Source organism: Fomitiporia mediterranea, assembly GCF_000271605.1.
Source record: "Fomitiporia mediterranea MF3/22 unplaced genomic scaffold FOMMEscaffold_4, whole genome shotgun sequence".
NCBI classification, from domain to species: Eukaryota; Fungi; Basidiomycota; class Agaricomycetes; order Hymenochaetales; family Hymenochaetaceae; genus Fomitiporia; species Fomitiporia mediterranea.
This window is the reverse complement of record NW_006760389.1, coordinates 1,499,185-1,521,075: the sequence shown is the minus strand read 5'-3', so window position 1 is coordinate 1,521,075 and position 21,891 is coordinate 1,499,185. Positions and strand designations below refer to the sequence as shown.

The window sequence follows — 21,891 nt, the reverse complement described above, 5'->3', positions numbered from 1 at the left end:
CAATAAGTCTGGTCGACATAAGTGAGATCCATAATTTAATTGTACAGATGGAGTACATACATAAGTTGTCAATTTTGGAAGATATCCTGGATGATATAAAACCTGTGTAAATCATAGCGCCCGAACCAATCGATTGCTTGAGTAGATGCAAGGACTGTATGAATTCATCAACTTTTCCATCCATGTCTATCTTAAGCATTCGTCCTATGCAGAATGAGATTCCTACGAGTGACATGGGAATATTGGACACACCTGAAAATGAATGTCGTGCATATTCTTGAACGAAAAGACAACATTCGTCGGTCTGCTTAAGGAGCTCGATCATGGTTGCCTCGAGATATTGTGTCTCGCTACGAAGGAAGTCCGCTTCGCGAACGAAATCGAAGGCATCCTCCATGACATGCACGAGTTCAACAACTTTCTTGTCGACCTTGAACTGTTGGCTAATGGTCTGAAGAAGACAGTCAGAAATGTCAGCTAGCAACCGTTTCGCATACCTTGTACAGTGCCGACACAACCTGCCATGCAAAATTGATGTATGGATGAACCTAGCGCTTCTCATCAATAATAGATGACTATCGTGACCAGTGAATCTTACCTCGGATAGTTTGTCAATAATATCAATGAAGATGTCCAACTTCGAGACGAGTTCTCCAACAGACTGATACAAATCAGTGTATGCAGCAACATGATCTTCACCAGCTTTGACCATTTCAAGAACAATCGAATCTGAAGCCACTGCTGAGCTCGAGATACTGTTCTTCTGGACTACATGCTTTGTGGTATCCACATTGCGGCCAACGCTTGTCATTTCATCCACAGCCTCTAAGCGTAAATGAAGAACAGCAGCAGTCTCCGACGTTGCTGAATCGCTAGGCAACTTAAGACGAAGCTCTGCTTCTGGAATTCATAATCAACGTATAAGAAACTTAATAGCAAACTGATCTACGCACCTTTGTCGCCAGCATACCTGTTCAATAAGTCATCTAGCTCGACGTCGACCTTGCCCAAGCATTTGTCTCCCCAACGTGACGAATCGTGCTTGAGTCGAAGTTTAAACTCTGTCCCTTGGCCTATGGATAGACTACATTGTGCAATGTGAAAAGACACTTAAATGAAGTAAAAAATTTACATACTGTGTGAATGAGAAACTTTCGTTCCACTCAGGGGCTAGGGCCTTCTTGATAGTCTGTGTTTGTCTCCTATCATTGTTGACCTCAATCTGAACATACAGATTTGGTAGTTTGCTCCGAAAGGCAGACTGCCACTTCACGTCGGAGGCACGGATGACTGACGAGTGTCAGTATGGCGAGTAAAACAAAAGATTTAAAATAATAAAAAATCGAACCTGTTAAGGCCAAATTCGTGGACGTGGAGGTAGAGGCCATGAAGATGGGGAAGGTATGGCGACTGCCTCCAGCTAATCGATGGACCTCTGATTTTAAGCAGGCTCCTCGATTGCTCATAGGTGGACATAAACAGAGCATCAATCATGAGTTCTCCACATGCCTGATGCTTCGATTCCTTTTGTGTAACCCTCATCAAATGGAAGGATGATTGACGCTCATTTACACAAAGTGTCAGTTGGACCTCCGAGGCAGGAGATAACATGAGCTAGAGAGTTGCAGCATAGCAATGCAGAGCAAGACATTCTGCTGCATGAAAAAAAATCAAAATTGGACATAGATGTTTAGGGTATGACTCAATAGGAGGACAGCTCTTGAATATTGTCGGTGAGAGAGTGGTACAGTGGCAGGTTGGTTATAAAAACAGTCGTGCTGATGAATGAGAGCTAAACGTAATTGTAAATTATGTCAGCTCAGCTATTTCAATTCCACTGTTCAGATTCACCATTCTTGCCTTTTCTGCTTGTACATTCATCACCTTTGAAAAAAAAAGGCACATTAGGAGGCAACTATTACCCGAGTCAGGACAGCTCCTTCAAGGTCTTACATGACAAACAAACACTGTCTGTCTTATATTCTCTAAGTATACATCAATTTAAATCAATTCTAAAGTCGATGACCTTCTCAACATAACACTTGGACTGCTAACCATGAAACATTTGATAGTCAATAACCATTTAGCTAAAACAACATGAAAAAGTAAAGAAAAAGTAAAAAATGAAGAGAGAAAGAAAATAATGAGAAGAAAAAATGACCGTCAGGGTATGAGTTACGAACGACGAATGACAAACAATTTTAAAACAGAAAAAAGATGAAGAAGAGGAGACAAAAAGTAAGACGAAAAGATTCGAAGACGAAAGACGAAAGACGAAAGTAAATTTATGTGGAATACGAAAAATACATGTAAGGGGGTTACAGAAATATATATCTCCATATCTCCATATCTTCCTAAACGGACACGGACACATGTACGAACAACAAGAAGAATAAAGAAAAAACAAACAAACGAAAAAACGAACCAAACAAACCCAACACACAGAAACTCATATGAAAGAAAATAACGAAACGAACGGCGAAGTTTCTTCTCAATCATCATCTCCTTCCACGTGCCCAATACCGGCCCCGACCCATTCGTCCCCGAGAAGGCAACGGAGGAGGCGGCGAATACTTATCCGCTCTATCCACTCTATCTCTCTCCCTCTCCCTCTCTCTCCTATCTCTCTCACTTTCCCGCTCCCGGTCATGCACCCTATCTCGAGCCCGTTCTCGATCCTCCCAATCTCGATCTCTTTCCCGCTCACGATCGCGATCCCCCCGATCTCGCTCTACGCGCTCTGCGAGTGGTAGTCGAGGAGGCGGTGGTGGTGGTGCTTGTGTCCTTGTGCTCATCCCTGTAGATGTTGCTCGTAACGCACGTGGTCCACTAGGTGGTGGGCCCCTCATCCCACCCGGTCCTGATGCCCCTCCTGCAATCGTTGGCGAAGCAGCCGAACTCGAAGGAGGCGGACCCGAAGTCGTGCTCGGACCTGACTTCGAAGGTGGTGGAGGTGGACCAGGTACGTACGACGAAGCGCGCCGGACAGGGGACATAGACTCTGCCTTCCTGTCCAAAGGTAAAGGTACTGCTTCTTTCGGCGTCGTGGGTGTTCTGCTACTGCTGTCGGTCCCAGCTCCGGTTGGTATGGGCCGGTCACGAGACGAGGGCCACGGAGGCGGGATCTTCGACTTCCCAGCTGGTGCAGGAGGAGGAGGCGGCTCGCGGTTGTACCTCGGCGGAGGTGACGCACTCAAGACGCGTCCATCTCGGAACGATCGTGGCTGAGTCGGAGGAGCGATCCCACCCGAACCAAGTCGTGCCGTTCGTGGATTCGAGAACGTCGACGTAGGAGCGGTTGCAGAAGAATCCGCGCCTGTAGACGACTTTGCCTCTCCACGAGGTTTGGACGGTGGAGTCGGCGGAGGCGCAGGTGTGTTCGCAATTTCGCCGTCTTCTGGTTGCGGAGTAGTTGGGCGCTCTTTTGACGGGGAGTGCGGTGATGACAGTCCAGCCTTGCCGCGCTCTTCTTTACTACTCGTTACGGGGCTCGGCAACAAGTCGACGCGGTCCTCAACCGCCTCGCGCTTAGGTACTGTGTCTTGGCGCGAAGCATCCTCACCCAGAAGTTGCACAGGCACTTGAGGCGAGAGCTGGGTCGTACTCGCTGCGGGACTATGAGACGCCTCCATCCGCAAATCCACATTCCCACTCCGTTCCGCATCCATCCCATTCTGCACTTTACTCAACTCGGGTGCAGCATGACCAACCTTCACCTCCGACTCAGCCACCTTCTGTAACTCCTGCATTGGCAACGGGGACACAGGTGTTACAGGACTCGCTAATTCCAAAGACTTAGCCTTCGCAGCAGCCTCTTCCTCCCTCTGCTTCTTCTTCCTCTGTTTATAATCCGCCATCGAACGTCGAATGACCTTCTGAGGTTCAGGCCGCGCAGAGGAAACCTGCGTGCTACGTTCACCACCAGCTCCCGTACCTTGAACGTGGGTATCGGATCCAGACCCGTGTTCATGCTCGTGTTCATGCTCGTGCTCGTTATCAGAAGTACTAGCAAAGGGCGGAGGCGTCGGCCTTGCCTGAGCAGACGAAGAACCAACAGAAACAGCTGGAGAAGGTGCACGGAGTAACGGTAGTTGAGGACTTGCAGAGACACGCGCTTCGTCCGTCGATGTCGATGTCGCAGCGGTAGCAGAAGCAGTAGTAGTAGCTAGATCAGGGTTGGGAACAGGAACGGGAGCAGGGGCGGCCTCAGGAAACAAAGTCGAAGTAAGCGACGCCAGAACCGCCTGCTTCTCTTCTAGCGAATCCGGTTCCGGTTTCAGCTCCGTCCAGATTTTCGGAGATGGTGGTTGCGAATGTGGAAGAGCCTCGTCCGTAGCAAGAGAAGGAGACTTCACCACTGGCGATGTGGGTGATGCAGGTGACGAGGGCGTCTGCACTTCCACAGCAGGCATGACTTCCTCTACAACCTCCTCTGCAGGTGCTGGAGATGGAGACGGCGCTGGAGAAAGAGGTGCAGATGAAGCGTCATCATACATCTCAACGTCCACATCACCATCCGCTGTAGGCTTAACAGCGTCCTCAACAACAGTATTCACCTGAACCTCAACATCAACTTCCATCTCCTCTTTCACATCCTCCAAATCCGGCTGAACTTGATCCTCCTTTGCAGCTGATGCCGACGCCGAAGTAGACCGAGAGCGCTCCTTCGTCAGCACGTGAGGGGAGTCATTCACCATTACTCCCGGGTCCGAAGCAATTTTAACCTCCTCGGACTGCGCCTTCTTTTCTTGCTCAGCCTGCATCAACTCCTCCTTGAACAACATTATCGGATCCACATCTACATCCACATCCACACTCTCGTCATTAACAACCTCTACAACCTCTTCGCGTTCCGGAGATGCAGGTGCTTGCTCTGGTTCAGGAGAAGCTTCTTTCTCTTTCACTTCCTCCTTCGCACCAGAAGGAGAAAGTGACGCGCTAACCGCTGGAGAACTCGATCGTGAACGCGAATGATTCACGACACCATCCTCATTCACTGCTCCAGTGGTCGTCGTCGTTTGAGGAAGCCTCGAAGAAACCTCTCCTTCAGCCTCCTCCTCAGACTCAACCTCCGAAAGCTCCCCAGAACTTTCCGACCTCGGTAACAACGCCTGCGACCTCGGCCTCCTCGTGAAACTCCTCGGCTTCGTAAGCGCCTCAGATAGTCGACGTACAGGTACAGTTGGGGAAGTCACTTCTACTGATCGTCGAATATTAGTAGTAGTGGTAGTGGTAGTAATATTGGAAGGAGGAGGCGCGGGTTCGGGTTCGGGTATGGAAGGACGTTCTGTAGGAAGGTTTGGGGATTGAGAAGCAGCTGGCGCTGGAGGTTGTACATGACTAGGTGGGGGTGAAGGTACAGGCGAAAGCGACCGTGCTGACTCTGGCTCTGGCTCTGGTTCCTGCTGCTCTTCTGACTCACGTTGAGGTTCAGCCGGGGTGGAGGGTGACGAAGGTAACGCTGATGAAAGTTCAGGAGTCAGACTTCTCGATTCCGACTTCTTTACTTCATCTTCATCATGACGACCACCTTCCTGAGCTGTACTCTCTTCGACAACAGGCACGGATTCGATAACGGGTTCGGATGAGGGTGCAGGCGCTGGTGTTGAGGAACGTGCAGGTTGAGGTTGAACCTCAACCTCGACCTCAACCTCGGGCTCGAGCTCTGGTTCCTCTTTCGACGGCGGTTCCACTTCGAGCGGAGGTGCAGGCGTAGGCTGCCGAGTATCAACCATAGGCTCAGGCTCAAGAGGTTCCACCAGTTCAGGAGCGGGTTGCACATCCTCGACAACCTCCTCTTCCACATCAACTTTCACCTCAGGCGTCACCTCCCTCGGCATCACATTCACATTCACCTCAACCCCAGCCTCAACCTTCGTAGCCATAGAAATCACAGTAGTAGGCGAAGGCGAAGGTACAGGATCCATCGACACAGGATTCATAACCTGCGCCAAATACCTATTCGTCGAATGGATAGGCGAGACAGGGTGGTCGTTTAATAGACTGAATAACGAAGATGCTTTCCTTGCCTGACTCTGCTGTGGTTGGTCGTAAGGCTGACTCGTTGCTCGAAGGTGTATTCCCGACGTTGCTGTTGTTGTTGATGCTGAAAGTAGAGGAGGGGCGGTGAGAATAGAGTGTAATGAGGGTCTGGGTGATGTTTGAGTAGCTGCAGGTGCTGATGCTGAGGTTGCTGGTGGAGGTACGTGGTATGCATCTGGCAAGAAATGACACGGTGAACAACACAGTGTGATATCATCATGGTAGACATAAATAAGGTACGCACCTAAATCGACGTCCATGCTATTCGTACGTAGTCGAGAAGTCGAGCTCGGCGGAGGAGGCGTCGACACCAACCTCGACCTCTCATCCTTCATCTTCGGCGTCTCAAGGTCTTGTCCACGTCTAAGGACCTCTTCATCTACCTCCATCGCATCCTTATCCACAGCCGTGGCCTCAAGTCCTAACCCATTCGTCGCCTCTTCGGGTTCAGCGACATCCGACCTCGGACTCCCACCAGTCGGAGGAGCTTCCGCACTCTCACTCCTCAACGTCTCCATCTTCTGTTGAATCCATCGTTTCCGCATCTTCGGTGGCATCTGTTCCTCTTTCACCTCCCTCACTTGCTGCCCTGCTGTGTCCCCCTCCCTGTCTTCACCACGAAAAGACGATCGCAAGGGAGAACTGGTTCGGACAGAACCAGTTGGCAACTCGAGACCTAGTCCGAGTCCAACACCGTTTGGTCCACGCACCACCCTCTCTTTCTCCTTTCCTTTCCCCTTCAAATCTACGACTTTCCTCTTCGCAGGCGTAGCATTTTCCACACGCACCTCGGGTACAACCTGTCCCTCTCGTGCCTGCTGTTCGTTCCCCTCCTCCCGCCGGACATCGAGTTCACCAAACCGATCCCACCGATCCCCATGCACCTGTCTCACACCTTCCAACCCACCAGACTCAACACCACCCACAACACGCGTCCTAACCCCCCGCTCCTTCCCTACAAGAGGTCCCAATAATCTCGCACGTGCTTTCGCATTCGAGTACCTCGACAAGTCTTGTAGAGCGCTAAACGACGTCGGGTGGCGATTCGATAGAGTTGGAGTTGGGATAGGGAGTGGTTGTGGAGATTTAGACTGTCCGGCGTTTTGATGTTGTTGTTGATGAGGTTGATGAGGAAGTGATTGAGGGGGTGATGGGGAGTGATATTGATGATGAGGTTGTGATGCTGATGCTGATGTACCCGCCTGAGCTTGGGCGTTGTTATTGACATTGTTTTGCATTTGCGCTGATTTAGAGTTAGCCGTCGCCTGACTCTGATTTGGCGACTTGGACTTCTCCCGTGTTGAGGGAGGACGAAACCCACGAAACCCATTCATCCAAGGAAACTCCCCCTCAGCGAACGCTTCCATCAGTTTAACAGCACAGTCGCTCGCTGCACTCCCACATGCGCAAGTCACGAAGCTAGACTTGAGAGACTCGACTATGCTCTGCATCTGTAAGCGTAGTCGTTCGATATGGTGAGGTCTAAGAATATCAAGGTGACGGTGATCCGAAAAAAGAAAAGTAAAAGTCGTCAGATGGAACATTTTAAGAGAAAAGAGAAAAAAGTGAACGGTGAAAAGTGAAATGCAGAGGAAGTGAAATAGTGAACGCACGTCATTTTACTTGGCCCAGCTCCTGAGCGTAGACCTTCTTCAATGAGCGCAGGTAGTTGGTGCACGACAGCTCCGTCATCCCATTCCCAACCAAGTACAACTTCCTCGGAAGCCTTGAGATCACGCACTGCATAAACAGCAAACTTGATTGAACCAGGATCATTATCTTCACCAGACTGTTTTGAGGGACACAACACGGGTCGTAGAACAGCGTTAGGACGACATCCAGAACGGATGAAGCGTGTTTCGTTGCCTGCCATACGGGCGTCGAGTGCGACGGATAGTGGTGGAGGGACGAGATGGACGTGAGGTTTTGGCAGACCTAGATGTAAGCGTTAACAGGCAATCCAGTTTTTTTTCCTTCTCTTTGTGATGCTCACCCATCTGTGCATATGCGTTGAGCGGATCTGCAAGGTACTTGGCACTCGGGATGATCGTCGAGGAGAACGGTGCAATAAGCGCATCGTTCGCAATCGGTGCCGTCGTCTGCAGTGCATAGCTCGGTGGACGTACAGCAGCTGCGACGTCGTCTTTTCCATTCGGCAAGGGTACGACTTTCGTCCTCGAATCTGTCTCTGATGACTCGTCAGGCGACAGAGCCGTAACACCCCTCCAATTCTGCGCTGCGAGTCCCAATTTCGTGCGAGTCGCTGCCTGTGGGATGATGTCCTCATTTATATGCACGTACGATGTGCGCCAGTCGTCTTCGATATCAACGTGCTCGTCCTCCTGGGCGACATCCCCTCCTCCACCAGATTGTGTAGCAGATAACGGCGGGGCAGGCGGCGCCACTGCTAAACTTGTCCGTCTATCTCTCCTTCTCCTCTGATTCGTCCCAACTCCTGCCGCTGCTTGTGCATGTGCTGCTGCTAACATCTCCGCCCTCGAACTACCGACGAGTGGTCCCAATCGAGCCTGGGCTGCGACTCGCCTGGCCTGACGGTCGCGCGCACGTTCGACGTTCACAGGGCGAGGATGACACTCCCAGCAACGCCACTCGTCTGGATCCTTGCCGACGCTGATGTCGAAGCAGACCATGTGGGACCAGCGCTGGCACTCATCGCACATGATGGACCACCCGTCGTCGTCGGTGTATCCACAGATACAGTGGATGGCGTCTGAGCTCGAGCCAGATCCGGATGCATTAGTCGCCGCCGGGTTTGCATTTGCAGAGCCATTGTGATTAGTAGAATTTGTCGTCGTCGTTGTTGTTGTCGTTGTCGCTGGCGTCGGAGTTGGAGTGGTTGTCGTTGTGATCCCGACGGACGAGGGCCTCTGGGGCGTCGTTGCTGGAGGAGAAAATGCCAGGGATGGAGGACATTGGTTGTTGAATGCGCTGTATGAGCGATGAGCGAGCCCCGGTGCACCGGCAACTTGAACGACCTGCTGCTGCAACTGCTGCTGTTGAGTGAGCTGCTCGAGCTGCTGGAGGTGTTGCTGTTGGTGTGCGGCCGGGGCAGCGGTGGATGCGCGCTTCCGCTTCGCAGGGACGATGTGTTGGGTGGACTGGATGTTGTTGATCTGCTGGGTGGTGACGACGAGCTGCTGGGCGTTCTGCGCATTGAAAGACTGCAAGGGCGGGTACATCAAGCGGGTTCTTGCCTCCTCGACACAGAGCGACGGCCTTTTGCACTGAGGATGACTAACACAAAGATTGGGTAAGCATACCTCTTTATGGCAGCCATCTCCAAAGGCGTCAATGCTGTCCGTCAATGCAATCAAAGAACCCATTAATGACACTCAATAAACACAGAATCCCTTTCAGCTCTTTTTTATTTTTGTTTGCAAATACCGGAAGAATTGGACGGATATTTCTGTATTTCCACGCCACATTCATTAGTCAGCTTGTGTGCTTGTAACACGTGTCACTCGCATTCGTCGCTGGTCACGCCTACCGATTGCTCGCTCTCGTTATTAGACGGCTATGAGCTCTGGCAATAGTGAGGCAGGCGACATCGACGAGGTGCGTGCTCTCGTCCAATACTCGTTAGACAGTTTAGCATACCACACGCCGTAGTCCAAGCTAGCCGGCGACGACGGAGAGATATACCTCCTCAAATGGCTCGCCGACACAGAGAAGGACCTCAAGTCTGGCACTCCACACACATTCAAGACCTCTCAAGCAATCTACGAAACGAAACTCCTCAAAGTCGTAGCAGGTAACGCGCCATACCCGAGTCCGGGTAGACCGTTCAGAAACATCGTTGCGCGATGCCTTGTGCTGCTGTACTCGAAGGGAGAGTCGAGGACGCTATTTGATACTATGCAGAGTTTGTTGAAGACCGTGGGTGATATGAAGATGCCTGATATGGATTTCAAGAAAGTGTGCGTTCTGTGGCTTTCCTGTCGAAATACGTACAGCGTATTAAGATGTTTTTAGAGCCGCCTTTTATTGCATTGGCGAGCTAATGTCTGCCCTCGGCTCCCAGATCATGTCTCTCATGGCAGAAACCGCAGCTGTATCACTTAGAAACTTCCGTGCTTCTTCGAATGTAAGTATGTCCCCCACTTAACGAATAATATCTAACTCTTAAATTTTCTAGTCCGTACTTCTGCGTTTTCACGCATTGACAGCGCTCCGTAAAGCACTCATGACCGCCGGAAGGGCAGTACCAGAATCAACAATGAAAGATGTCATCAAACAGTCCAGGCAAGCGCTCAATGACAAGGCTTTACCTATTCAGCGCGCTGCAGCAGAAGTCAGTGAACCTCCCTCACTCCATCTTAGATCTTGACTAAATATCTGCGCATAGATATTGATCGTATTATACCCAACGGGCGACGGTACACGCACCGTATCAGACGTCGAATCCATCGTCACCGCATGTGTAAAAAGTCTCGAGAACGCAGACCAAGCAACGCGTCGTGCGCTCTCCCGTCTCGTTGGACACATGCTCGCTTCGACTCAGACTCCACGTGCCGTTCCACCCGTCGACACCTCAAAGAAAGGCAAGAAAGACCAAAAGAACGGGGACGACGCAGATGCAGACATCGCTCCTCCAAGCGCTCTCGCAGTCGAATCTGCCGTAAAGCCGATCTTATCTCCAGCAGAGATGTTCTCCCAGCTTTCGACACATTTCAACAAGTCCACTGCATCGAGAAAGACGAGGATTGGGATTTTCGATTTTTATGCTGCGTTGATCGCGACGCTCGGTACGAGTTTCGTAGAAGCAAACTACGCGACAATCGTAAAGCACTTCTTCACGGAGGTGCTTAACGCACCTCGTCCACCCGGTGGACGAGACGATTCGTTACTCATCAACAAACTCGTCGGCACCATCCTACGAGACCTCATCGGCGTTCGTCTACTCAGCGAACAAGGTCAAATCAGTGCGATTCAAGAACTTTCACGCAGCTACTTGAAGAAATGGCCTGCGTTGATGCCTGGACAAGTCGCTCCAGACGCTTCGGTGCTCGTCATTGCACTGAAAGAAGTCGCAGGACTTGTCCAACAGCTTGGAAACGCACCTCCACCCGTTCAGGACGCCCTTGCAGACCCACTCGTCACGCTTCTCAGTCATCCTTCGCAGAGTACCCGAGTCAGCGCTGCATGGGCGTTACGAAGCTTCTGCTTCGCTACCCCCTTGCGCATCCCAAAAATCGTCCTAAGCGTACTCGAGCTCCTCCAACGCGACATGTCAACTCTCTCCACGCCCGCTGCACCCTCCGACATCTCCGCACGAGCAATAGGCCACGCATACGGCCTCGGCGCACTCTTCGCCGTCATCCCCGAACGACCACTCTACGTCTCCGCAGACCTCAGCGCAAAAGTTTTCGACACTGCAACTCAACTCCTCAGACGTGCAGGTGAACACGACATGCACGTAGCAACAGTAGAAGTAGAAGCTGCTTGGACGACAATCGCAGCTCTTATGGCTCTAGGACCTTCCTTCGTCCGTGCGCATTTACCGCAACTTCTTGTGCTTTGGAGGAATGCCTTACCGAAACCGACGACGAAAGATAATTCCCTTGCGCGTGACTCGGCGGAGTGGGCGTTTTTGTTACATGTTCGTGCGTGTGCGCTTGGTGCTGTACGTGCGTTTCTTAGACATAATGCTCGTGCGCTGGGGACGAGGGATGTTGCGAGGCGGTTGGCGGGGTTGCTTGGAAACGCTCTGTCACTTGCGAATGCTTTCGTTGGTGCACAGGGGTTGGGGAGTGCGGTGGCTGGTGCGCCGCAGAGTGGGGGTGGTGCGCTGGGTGCACCCGACGCTGCTAGCGCACTCGCAGCCGCGAGAGAAGCATTACTCCGTCGACGCGTATATCAATGTTTCACGGAACTCGGTTGCGCGGGTTTACCCGACGCAACACAAACAGCTCTCCTCCAATCCACGACTTCACTCTTCTCAAGTCCAGAAGGATACTCCGGCTCGGCATTACAAGCAGCAATAGCTTCCGCAGGGAACTTCACCAGTTTATGGAACACAACAGACGGGTATGCATACGGCGTTACGACGTTAAGAGTCGAGAGTGACGGAGACGCAGCGTTGTTGGGTGCAAGTGACTTACCCGGACAACGGGATCGGCTGAATAGGGATTCTATCGAAGCGAAGATCGACGATCTGGTAAGTCACTTAAAACCGAAAAGTTAAAATGGGTTAATCTCTCACGTGGAATGGTGCCTTTTCTTTCTTGCTTTTCTTTCCTTATTATAGATTACGCAACCGGTAATCGGGTCCTGCGAACACGACCCTCTCCTCCTCTGCCAAGCCCAATCAGCGTTAATAGCAGAGAACGAATGGCCAGAACCTCCTCCGCCTGCAACAGCCGTCGTCGACGCTGCTATAGAGCTCTTCGCTGCTCTCTTACCCTTACAGGATTCATCTTCCTGTGGACGAGTAATTAACGAAGCGCTCGAGTCGACACGTTCACAGAAGTTGGAGAAGAACGCAGGAAGGAAGGCAGCTGTTGTGGTGAATACTACTGTTGCAATTGCGTTGGCGTTGAGGATTGCTACGACGAGTTATGCGAGGACGTGTAAGGATACGTTGGGGGGTACGCAGATCGCGAATAACCTCTCCTCGTTTCTAATGGTACGTCTTCTTTACCCTTCTCAACTTTATTTTCGTATATTTATTTATTTATTTACCTGGGATATGTAGGAAGCCTTGATAAGCGGCGACCCAATCCTCCGCCTCGCATCCAGCGAAGCCCTCGGCCGTCTCGCCTCCCTTTCCTCCACAACCTTCCTCACATCCCAAGTCAAAACCCTAGTCGACCAAGTAGTCAACAACCGTGACCCTTACGCCCGAGCAGGCTGTGCACTAGCCTTTGGAGCAATATACACACACGTAGGCGGACTCGCCGCAGGTCCCTTACTCAAAACTACTATCAATGTACTCATGTCTTTGGGTAACGACCCCCACCCGGTAGTTCATTTTTGGTCCTTGTGTGCTCTGGCGCAGGTGATTAACGCTGCGAGCTTGGCGTATGCGCCTTACGTACCTAGTACGCTTGGTATGCTATTCAAGTTGTACTTAAGCGAATCACACGATTCCGACGGCGGTACACCGGGCAACGCGAACTTAAAGGGTGGACATCCCGTATATCAAGTTATCTGTCAACTCGTCGACGCGGTCGTAGCGGTTTTGGGACCGGATATTCAGGAGAGTAATAGGATGAGGGGACTCGTGATGAACATCACGCATGAGCTCGCAAGCGAACCGGATGGAGGGGTTTGTGTAGAAGCTATCAAATGCATCCAACATCTCCTAATGTTCGCCGCTTCTTCTGACGTCGACATCAATCAACTCGTCAACGAACTCCGCGCACACCTCTCCTCTTCACGAAGACCACTCAAATTCGCAGCGATCAACGCGCTCTATCAACTCGTTCAAAAGGACGCGTTGGCGATGTCGAAGTTGGGAGGAGATAAGCTTGTGGAAGAGTTATTTGGGATGTTGGATAAGGATGCGTCGATTGATGGTGTGAGGAGTGTGATTACGAGTTGGCTTGAGCAGACTGTTGTGTATAACCCTTCTGCGTGGATTGATTTGTGTCAGAGGATTATGTCGAGGACGACTGCTTCGCAACAAGCTTCTTCTTCCTCGGACCCGTCGTCTAAAAATGCCATGGGAGGTGGTGGGCTAGCGGATGATGAAGGACAGTCTCTCAGCGTTGGTATCTCGCAAGATTCAGCGGACTCGAGTAAAGGGAACCTTACGTCCCGTTGGCGGACTCAACTCTTTGCGTTGAGGTGTTTACATAGTATATGTACTATCGTTGCACGTTCCGGTCGACGCGAACACCTCGATATTCGATTTGCTAGGAGTCAGAAGTTGGTGTTGTCGAGTTTACTTGTGTCAAGGGTTCCGGATTTGATCAAGATGGCGTTTACGGCGAGTGCAGCATACGTAACCGAAATCCGACTCGAAGGTCTCGTCCTCCTACGCGACGTAATCGAGGTACGATACAATCATATCACTACTCAGCACATCCTTTCTTCATTCACCAAAAAAAAAAAACATAAATTAACTCTCTTTCATCTTTTTAATTTTTTTCTATTTTCTTAGGTATTCGCAAAGTCTCCCGACCCAGATTACGAAGGCTCTCTATTACTTGAACAGTATCAAGCACCGATAACTGCTGCGTTGACACCTGCGTTCTCGGCGGATTCGACTCCGGAGATATTAGCGTCTGCGGTACAGGTTTGTGCGGCGTTCGTGGGGAGTGGGATTGTTAGGGATGTTAGTCGAATGGGGAGGATTTTGAAGCTTTTGACTTCTGCGTTGGAACAGTCGAAAGAATCTGGGATGCTATCTCTCGGCGAAGCAGGTGAACTTAGTCCAAACGCCTCTGTCATGCTCCGTATTTCTACGCTTTCCGCTTGGGCAGAGTTGGAAGTTGCTAGTATTCAGCAGAGTTACTTGAAAGACGTCGTTGGGCCGTACCGAGCGATTTTGGGTGTTCTTTGGGTTGCGGCGTTACGGGATTATGCGAGTGTTAAGGGTGATTCTGAGGTGTTCCAGGATAGTGTGACGGCGACGATTGATGCGCCGTATGCGAGTTTGGGGAGGGAGGTATTACTTCCGGTAAGCCCAAAGAATCTATCTATATTGACTACAATGATATTGAAGTTGTGGCATATGTGTTTTTAGTATTATGAGAAGTCCTGGTCTATCATCTTGCACGCTGTAGCAACTGCGATGAAGGTCGGCGATCCCTATATTCTCGCAGCAATGGACGGTCTCGAGTCAACCGACCTTAACAACAAAGACAACCCACCCACTCTCATCCAAAGTAATAGCTCCTCATCTCGAGAAGAACCCACAGCGCTTTTCTTCGCCATCTTCGGTCTAATCTACGAAGCGCTCGCAACTTCCTCCGCAGACGCCACGCCCTCTCCTACAGTCCGGCAAAACGCCATCATCGCCCTAGAAGCGCTTAAGAGTCTCGTGAAACCTGAGTACTCGGGAAAGGCGTTGTTAGAGAGCACGATTTTCGATGAATTCACAAGTTTGTGTTATCGGATGGCGATGACGGAGAGTGCGGCTGTACAGACGCACCTTGTAGAAGCTGTGGCTGTTTTCGCAACGTCCCAGAAGGAGAGTATGTTGGCTGGAAGTGGGAGGGATGTGTGAGTGGTGTTATATATTTTTGATAATCCGTCTAAAGTAACATACTGAACTTCTCTTCTCTTTAATTCAAAAAATAAGTAATGGCCAAACCAGCGGTTCGACACTACCAGACTCACCTCTAATGCATTGCTTTAGGATCTGCGCGTACGTGCTGCGGAACTCTATCTCAGGACCAGGTGGAATTCGTGCTTGTCAGTACCCTTTACGAAACGTTACAGTTGATATTTGTCAATCGCTGATGTGATTGCGCTTTTTCTACAGTCGCATCTGATTCTGCAGCGGATCGAGTTACTCTGATCCGTGCTGCATTCGCTGCTTTCTCTGCTGTCGCCGAGGCGTTCGGTCCAGGCTTACGTGAGGACATGAGAGTAGTCGGAATTGCGATCTATGCAGAGCTCTTGAAAGAGGAGAAATCAGATATTGACATGGCCGGTCCAACACTACAATCATTAAAAGCTATGCTCGATAACTCTCCAAGTAAACTTCAAACGGATGCGTTAACGAGGTATTCACGTTTAGTGCATGGGTTGTTCTCGGCTTGTCTGGTGAATATTGATGAGATGCGGTATGTCCCATTCTCCTTGTCGATAGAATAGCCTTCATTGATTCATACAATCCTTTGTTTTAACTCTGGAACTATTCTTTCGTGTGGGTAGGGGCCGACAAGGAGCAATATCGACAATGAAAGTTACAAATAACCTCCTCGCTGCCGTCCTCATCCTCACAGTCGTCCCGCCGTACGTTGGGTTCAGCGAAGCAGCACTAGAGTATTGCTGTTCCTTGATATCTCAGAAATTACTGGAGAAAGAGGTTTCACTCACTGCTGCGCATTGCACAAAGACGATCGTGCTGGCTGGGACGTCGGGCAACGTGCTGCTGAAACATTGTATGAAATTATTGTTACCGGGGATGATTGAGTATATCGCGTTCGTTGCGTCGTTGGCTGTTGATGGACCTGCACAAGAGACGCATGTGAAGGGTGTTGATGAGATTTTGAAGGCTTTCTCGGCGTTCTTTTCAGCAACGCCTGATGAATTTCGTAAGTCCCGTTTTATGCTCTCTCCGTCCCTTTCCCTGATTCCTCTCCGTCTTTCTCGTCCTCCTGGTCTTGTCTGTACTTTTCTCACCTTCGCTACTGAAATTCATCTCCAGGCGCACGCACACTAGGTGTATTACTCCCAACTCTCGCCCTCCTTCTCGACCCATCAAAATCCTCTTCCTCCTCTTCTTCCACCTCCACACCTTCATCCACAATACTCATGCACAACCTCGCCGTAACGCAAATCCTCTCACTCGCCACTCTCGCTCCGGGAGCGTTCAAAGACGCCATGTCGAAAATGGATGAGGTGGATGGAGGTATGAAAGAGCGGTTAGAGGTTTCTGTTAGACAAGCTATTGGTGGTACGAAAGGTGGGGCCGGTGCGATGCAAGGGAACGCGAAGCCACAAATTTCCTTGAGGTCATTTTAGTGTAGCTTAGGAAAATATGAGCGAGAAGACGGAAATGTAATAGGAAGGAAGGCTTTCAGACATGAGTATTTTGTAACTTTATTTGTTGAGTTCATTGGACCAGTTTGTCGACATTTTGCTCGACAAATGCCTGTTGATCGAATATAAATATGTATACTACACAAACATCTTTTTTACATTTTTATTTAAGATGGGTCCCCTTCAAGTATTATCGACGTTTTTACAGTCATAAATTTTTCTGAAAGCTAAGTTTTCATTCTAATTTGTATTGAAAACAGCTTTTATTGTTATTACAGCCATTCCAATGTTCATCTGCCTGCACCCCCCTCCCTTTTTTTTAAACTCTGCTGCAATCTTTGATCCATTCTATTTGCTGCTATATTTCCATCCCTTAGTAGAATCTGATACTACTTCAGATCTAATCTCTGGAGGGAGGAAGATATGCTAGTTGATTTATTGGTCTTGCCTTGCCTAATTTGTTTTCCAGACATGGTAAACCTATCTACTGCTTTCAGTGCTATCAAGCCTGCCCTCCATTTTTTCATTGCATTATGATCCAGATACTTGTCATCACAATAGTCGAACCACTAAAAAAGCATGAACATAAGCATAAGTATGTACTTCGAGTGCCTATACACTTAAAGTCTAACCTTATGTTTTAGAAGCCGTTTTGCAGACTTTCTACTACCTGGATTAATGTTCAAGCAGGCCAGCAAAAATTCTCTCGCTTAAATTTTTTCACATTAGATCGTTAGAAACTTGTCTCCTATTTGAAGTTAGTCTATTCTAGCTCACCTTTAGGAGTTAGAGCAAAAAAGTTCAGTTTGCGCCTAATATCGTTATTGTCGATAGTCTGCAGTACATGGTACACCATATTTTCATTATCGCCATAAATGGAATGCCCGGTTAAAATCACGCATGCTACTGCTCTAAGGAATTAAGTTTGCACCAATTCAATGAATGCAAAGAGGAATGTATACCCGAGAGACCAGATGTCCACCATGTTTGTGTATGTTTCGCCCGGTGACAGTCTGTAGATTTCTGGGGCCAAATAGAGCGGTGACCCACATATTCTTACTTCGGCATTTTTTTCACTGTAAGTTGCACTGGGAAGACGTATTACAAAAGTCTCAAAGAATGGGGGAGGTCATACTTACAATCCGAAGTCGCTGAGTAGTAGTCTGTCTTCAATATAATTCGTATGATTGCATGCACCTTTAATAAGGAAGTTGTGTGGTCTGAGGAGTGAGTTGTAAACTGTTGCCTTTTAAAGAATCAATTTGTATTTGTATCTTACTTTATGTCTCTGTGCATTATTTTCTTTGAATGAAGGTACGCTATAGCGTCAATCATCTGCCTTTGAATAAATTTTATTCAAATAAGACATGATATGATTGTAAAGAGCATAGGACAAAATGTGCACCTTATATAATTTGCTGCAATATAATCGGAGATATCATTCATACTGACGAGCCGCTCGGTCAGATCACCTCCCCGAGCGTATTCGAGAACGATTACCCAGGAGTCGAGGTTCACAAATGCTCCGTAGCACCGTATCTTCAAATCGCTTATCATGTTATACTATATGCACCCTACAGGAAATAGTTGACGTACCACATGCTTATGCCTCAGATTTACCAACAGCTTCGCCTCCCTAATTGTGCATTCCTCCATTTCTTTATATTTCTTTAATGTTCTCTTTGCCTTATCTTGGGGCCCCTTCCATTTATTGATAACTTTGGCAACAAATTCTACAGGTTTATCTTCTCTAAGGTCATCACGTTCTATCACCTATTAAAGATTCAATTTAATTTCGTCTCTTCGGTCACTGCTCTGAAACGAGTGAGGGCCATCCCAGAGTACGTACCCATGCAACGGCAAAAGCCCCCACATTCAGCTTGTTCTTGACTTTCAATTCACGCATTATAGTTTTACCTTCACTATCCTTCTCCAACGACCACTTGGGGCTGAACTCTGAGCCATTTGGTTCATCTTGAAACAGAGGTTCTAAGCATTGTAAAAGACTCAGCTTTTGCTGCAATTTTGACATAGTCCCAGCTGACTAGTAAATGCGGAAGGGAGCTGGTGTATGGCTCTTAATACAATATAAATGAATGACTTGAGAGTAGTGAGGTAATATTTGTAATATACCAACCAAGGTGTGCTGGTTTAAATGTCTATAAAGAATGCAATGTACTCAAAGTGAGGTTCAATCTTAGTTACTTTGCATGTACCACCTCCAAATGTGTCTAGTGATTGTTAAGTGATAGATTATCTCCTTTGCTATGTAAAACCCTCTTAAACAGGGCATCTAGTATGCTTTTACAAAAATTTAATACTTTCTGAGAGTGTATAGTGTTATCTGTGAGATCATTCTATCAACATACTGAATGTACAGTTAATACAGTATGAGTGATCTTGTGATACTTGTTAACTGTTTAGAAGACTTAATACAACCTATTGTTTCTGGTACAATCTTATAATATATTCTGTAACTATGCAAATTGTAACTGAGTTTACTAGTCATCTAATGTAAAAAGTACACTAGGTACTAGCTACACATGTATATATTTACAGGTTAGTTACACATAAGTATTTCAAGTTATAAGAACTAGTTCTTTATATTACTTGTAATTAGAAAATCACTTATAATTTCTTATTATTTTGTCACCTTAATATTTCAATCTTCTCTACTTTTTACTTCTGCCTTTATTCTAATTAGCTTTTTACCTTTATGTCTCTGTTTTGTGACAAGAGTTAATACTAGTATTTCTAGTCTAATTTCTAAAGAAAGACATGCTAACTATCTTATTTTTTAGCCTTACCCTCTGTAATTTGCCTTCTACCTTTAGCAAACTTATTTGCTACAATTAGTATAGTCAGACCAGCCTTTTATTTTTTTTATTGTATTATGATTCATATTCTTGTTATTATAATATTTAAACTACTAAAAGAACAAATGTAAATATGAGTCTATATATTCAAATGTTTATACAGTTAAGACCTGACCTTATAAGTTAGAAGCTCTTTTACAAGGTTTCTACTATTTGGATTAATATTTAAGTAGTTAAGTAAAAATTCTTTTACTTTAATTTTGTAAGTCTACCCTACAGTTTACAACAGTTTCTGTACTGTTCTATACCTCTCCTAGTGCAGAACTACATTTCTGAACCCAGACCTTCTCCTAAGCCTAAACCTTCTTAGTGTAGACTCTAGAGTCATACACATTTCCTCTTTTGTCTTCACACTATGTTTCCCTATTGTCTGAGTCACATACCCTTCATTCTTAGGTACATACACTCCCCTTTTTATCTTTTGTATTGTTTTCCCCTTTAGGTATGAGCTACCTTTGTTTCATTTCTAGTATATATAGTTTCTATCTTTCACCTTTATTGTACTAGTTCTTATTCCTAACTGTAACAAAGATACCTTTGTCCTGTTAGTGTTCTGTGTGTGTTAACAAACTTAGAACTCAACAGAACTTGTTTGTAACAGTGTTTAGTACTTCCCTAGTACTGTTCTACTTTTTTTTAAACATTAACAAAGTAGTCTTTATTGTACTATATGTTAGTAAGGTTCCCTTAACCTTCCTAAACGTCTCCTACTATTAGTAAGGTTCCTCTAGCCTTCCTAAACACTCCCTACTGTTAGTAAGACTCTCTAGCCCTCCTGAACACACTACTATAATTTTAAAGCAAGTTTAGCTCTCTTCCTAACTGTATATAATCAGGTCTTGTTTCCCCTAACACTAGGTATCTTTGGAAGCTATTACAGTTGCCTCTCTATTAACTAGAGAAGCTGTATTTACTTCTCTTACACTACTACTATCTACAGTAACCCTAAGTTTGAATTTAGTAAGTAGCTTAGACCTCTCAGAACTAGAAAGTAACACTAGTAAGCTACTCACCCTGAACTATTAGAAGGCTACAATGTCCTATACTATATCTAATAAAGTTCAGGTGGTCTGAGAAAGTACAATAAAGCTTCTAATACTGACCCTAAACAACCTGACACTATACACTCTCTAGTTATAAATCTCTGTGTTTTACAGGTATATGTTTACCAAATCTGTCCTTATAACTTATATAGTTGTAGTTGTAATAGGATGTTTATAGGACAGTAGACTATACTAGTAGTGTAAGTATGACTAGCCTAGGCTTGAAGGGCTTACACTAGACACATTCTATTAGGAGCTTTAGTGTAAAATACTCTTTATAGACTAGGTAGTACAAACCTAGAACAAGCTACTAGTAACACAGTAAGATAGTTACAACTTCTAGGAATGACAGCTATAGGTTACTAGGATCAACTTTAGTCTTCTAGAAGATTAGTGCCTCAATCCTGATAGACTTTACAAACTTCTCAAAGCTAACCTATACTCAAACCTCTAGTTTAAGCTTTGTCTTACACTTGTAAATTTAGTCTTAACACATTCTGAGTAGCTTATAATGTATATAAAAAGGTTGTATATAGTAACCTTAGTAAATAGCTAGATTCCTAATCCTACAGATTACCTCCCAACCCTAGAACCAGTCCTGGGAAAAGAAGTAACAGATTGTGCTAGACTCTGTAAGTAGTTAAAACATGTGTATAAACTGGCAGAACAGTTAGAGGTAGACTGTACAAAAGTTTGTAACAGTGTAAAAGTAATACTTACAGTAGAACAGGCCTGGAAGAAGGATCAGGAGAAGTAGTACATAGAAAATGTTATCTTTACAACAGTCAGTCTAAAGACTACTTTAGGAAGTACTATAAAGTGTATTAGTTTGTTCTATACAGAGTACTAGCTTCTAATAAAGAACTAGGAATATTTCTAATACTGTAAACCTGTTATAGATTATAAGGAGGACAGTTACTTAACAGGTCTGCCTAAACTAGAAGACATAGTCTCTATTACAAAAGTATATATTGAGTCCTTATGTTTGAAGCAGAAGTCTACTACTCTTGTACAAACAGAGCAGTCTATAGTGCTAGAACTTACAAGTAGAGACAAATCTGAGTATGTCCTAATTTCTGACTCCCTCCTATTTCCAGACTACTGTATCCTTACAGAAGACAGTTCTACTCTAATCTGGATCCAACCTATAATTGACTCTAGTTGTTCTACAGTTCTGATTAATGAGAAACTAGTGTCTTAGATGTGCCTTAAGTAATTTCTACTTAAGAAACACATTATTATGACTCTAGTAA

The 21,891-nt window shown here is 47.0% G+C and overlaps 4 protein-coding genes across 4 annotated transcripts; 1 reads left to right on the top strand and 3 right to left on the bottom strand.

Annotated features, from left to right (window-relative positions):
- Positions 1–186: 186 nt before the first annotated feature.
- FOMMEDRAFT_27121 (uncharacterized protein) lies at positions 187–1,388 on the bottom strand (the record flags this gene model as incomplete). Its single annotated transcript, XM_007264531.1, has 5 exons — positions 187–204; positions 599–900; positions 954–1,084; positions 1,137–1,290; positions 1,349–1,388. The coding sequence occupies 5 exons, from the start codon at positions 1,386–1,388 to the stop codon at positions 187–189; spliced, it is 645 nt and encodes a 214-aa protein (XP_007264593.1).
- Positions 1,389–2,158: 770 nt separating this feature from the next.
- FOMMEDRAFT_120032 (uncharacterized protein) lies at positions 2,159–9,111 on the bottom strand. Its single transcript, XM_007264530.1, has 4 exons — positions 8,036–9,111; positions 7,656–7,977; positions 6,287–7,524; positions 2,159–6,217 (listed from the first exon to the last, which is right to left on the bottom strand). The coding sequence occupies exons 1-4, from the start codon at positions 8,721–8,723 to the stop codon at positions 2,499–2,501; spliced, it is 5,967 nt and encodes a 1,988-aa protein (XP_007264592.1). The 5' UTR covers positions 8,724–9,111; the 3' UTR covers positions 2,159–2,498.
- Positions 9,112–9,579: 468 nt separating this feature from the next.
- Positions 9,580–16,850, top strand: FOMMEDRAFT_145569 (clathrin-coated vesicle protein; the record flags this gene model as incomplete). The annotated part of the gene is made up of 13 exons (XM_007264529.1): positions 9,580–9,618; positions 9,673–9,980; positions 10,036–10,147; positions 10,199–10,354; positions 10,409–12,220; positions 12,311–12,688; positions 12,758–14,059; positions 14,168–14,686; positions 14,753–15,231; positions 15,311–15,423; positions 15,494–15,797; positions 15,889–16,271; positions 16,385–16,850. The coding sequence occupies 13 exons, from the start codon at positions 9,580–9,582 to the stop codon at positions 16,699–16,701; spliced, it is 6,222 nt and encodes a 2,073-aa protein (XP_007264591.1). The 3' UTR covers positions 16,702–16,850.
- Positions 16,851–17,108: 258 nt separating this feature from the next.
- Positions 17,109–18,751, bottom strand: FOMMEDRAFT_27118 (kinase-like protein; the record flags this gene model as incomplete). Its single annotated transcript, XM_007264528.1, has 9 exons — positions 17,109–17,288; positions 17,352–17,389; positions 17,497–17,630; positions 17,682–17,807; positions 17,859–17,939; positions 17,999–18,058; positions 18,125–18,258; positions 18,316–18,492; positions 18,569–18,751. 9 exons carry the CDS (start codon positions 18,749–18,751, stop codon positions 17,109–17,111), a joined length of 1,113 nt encoding a protein of 370 aa, XP_007264590.1.
- Positions 18,752–21,891: the final 3,140 nt, after the last annotated feature.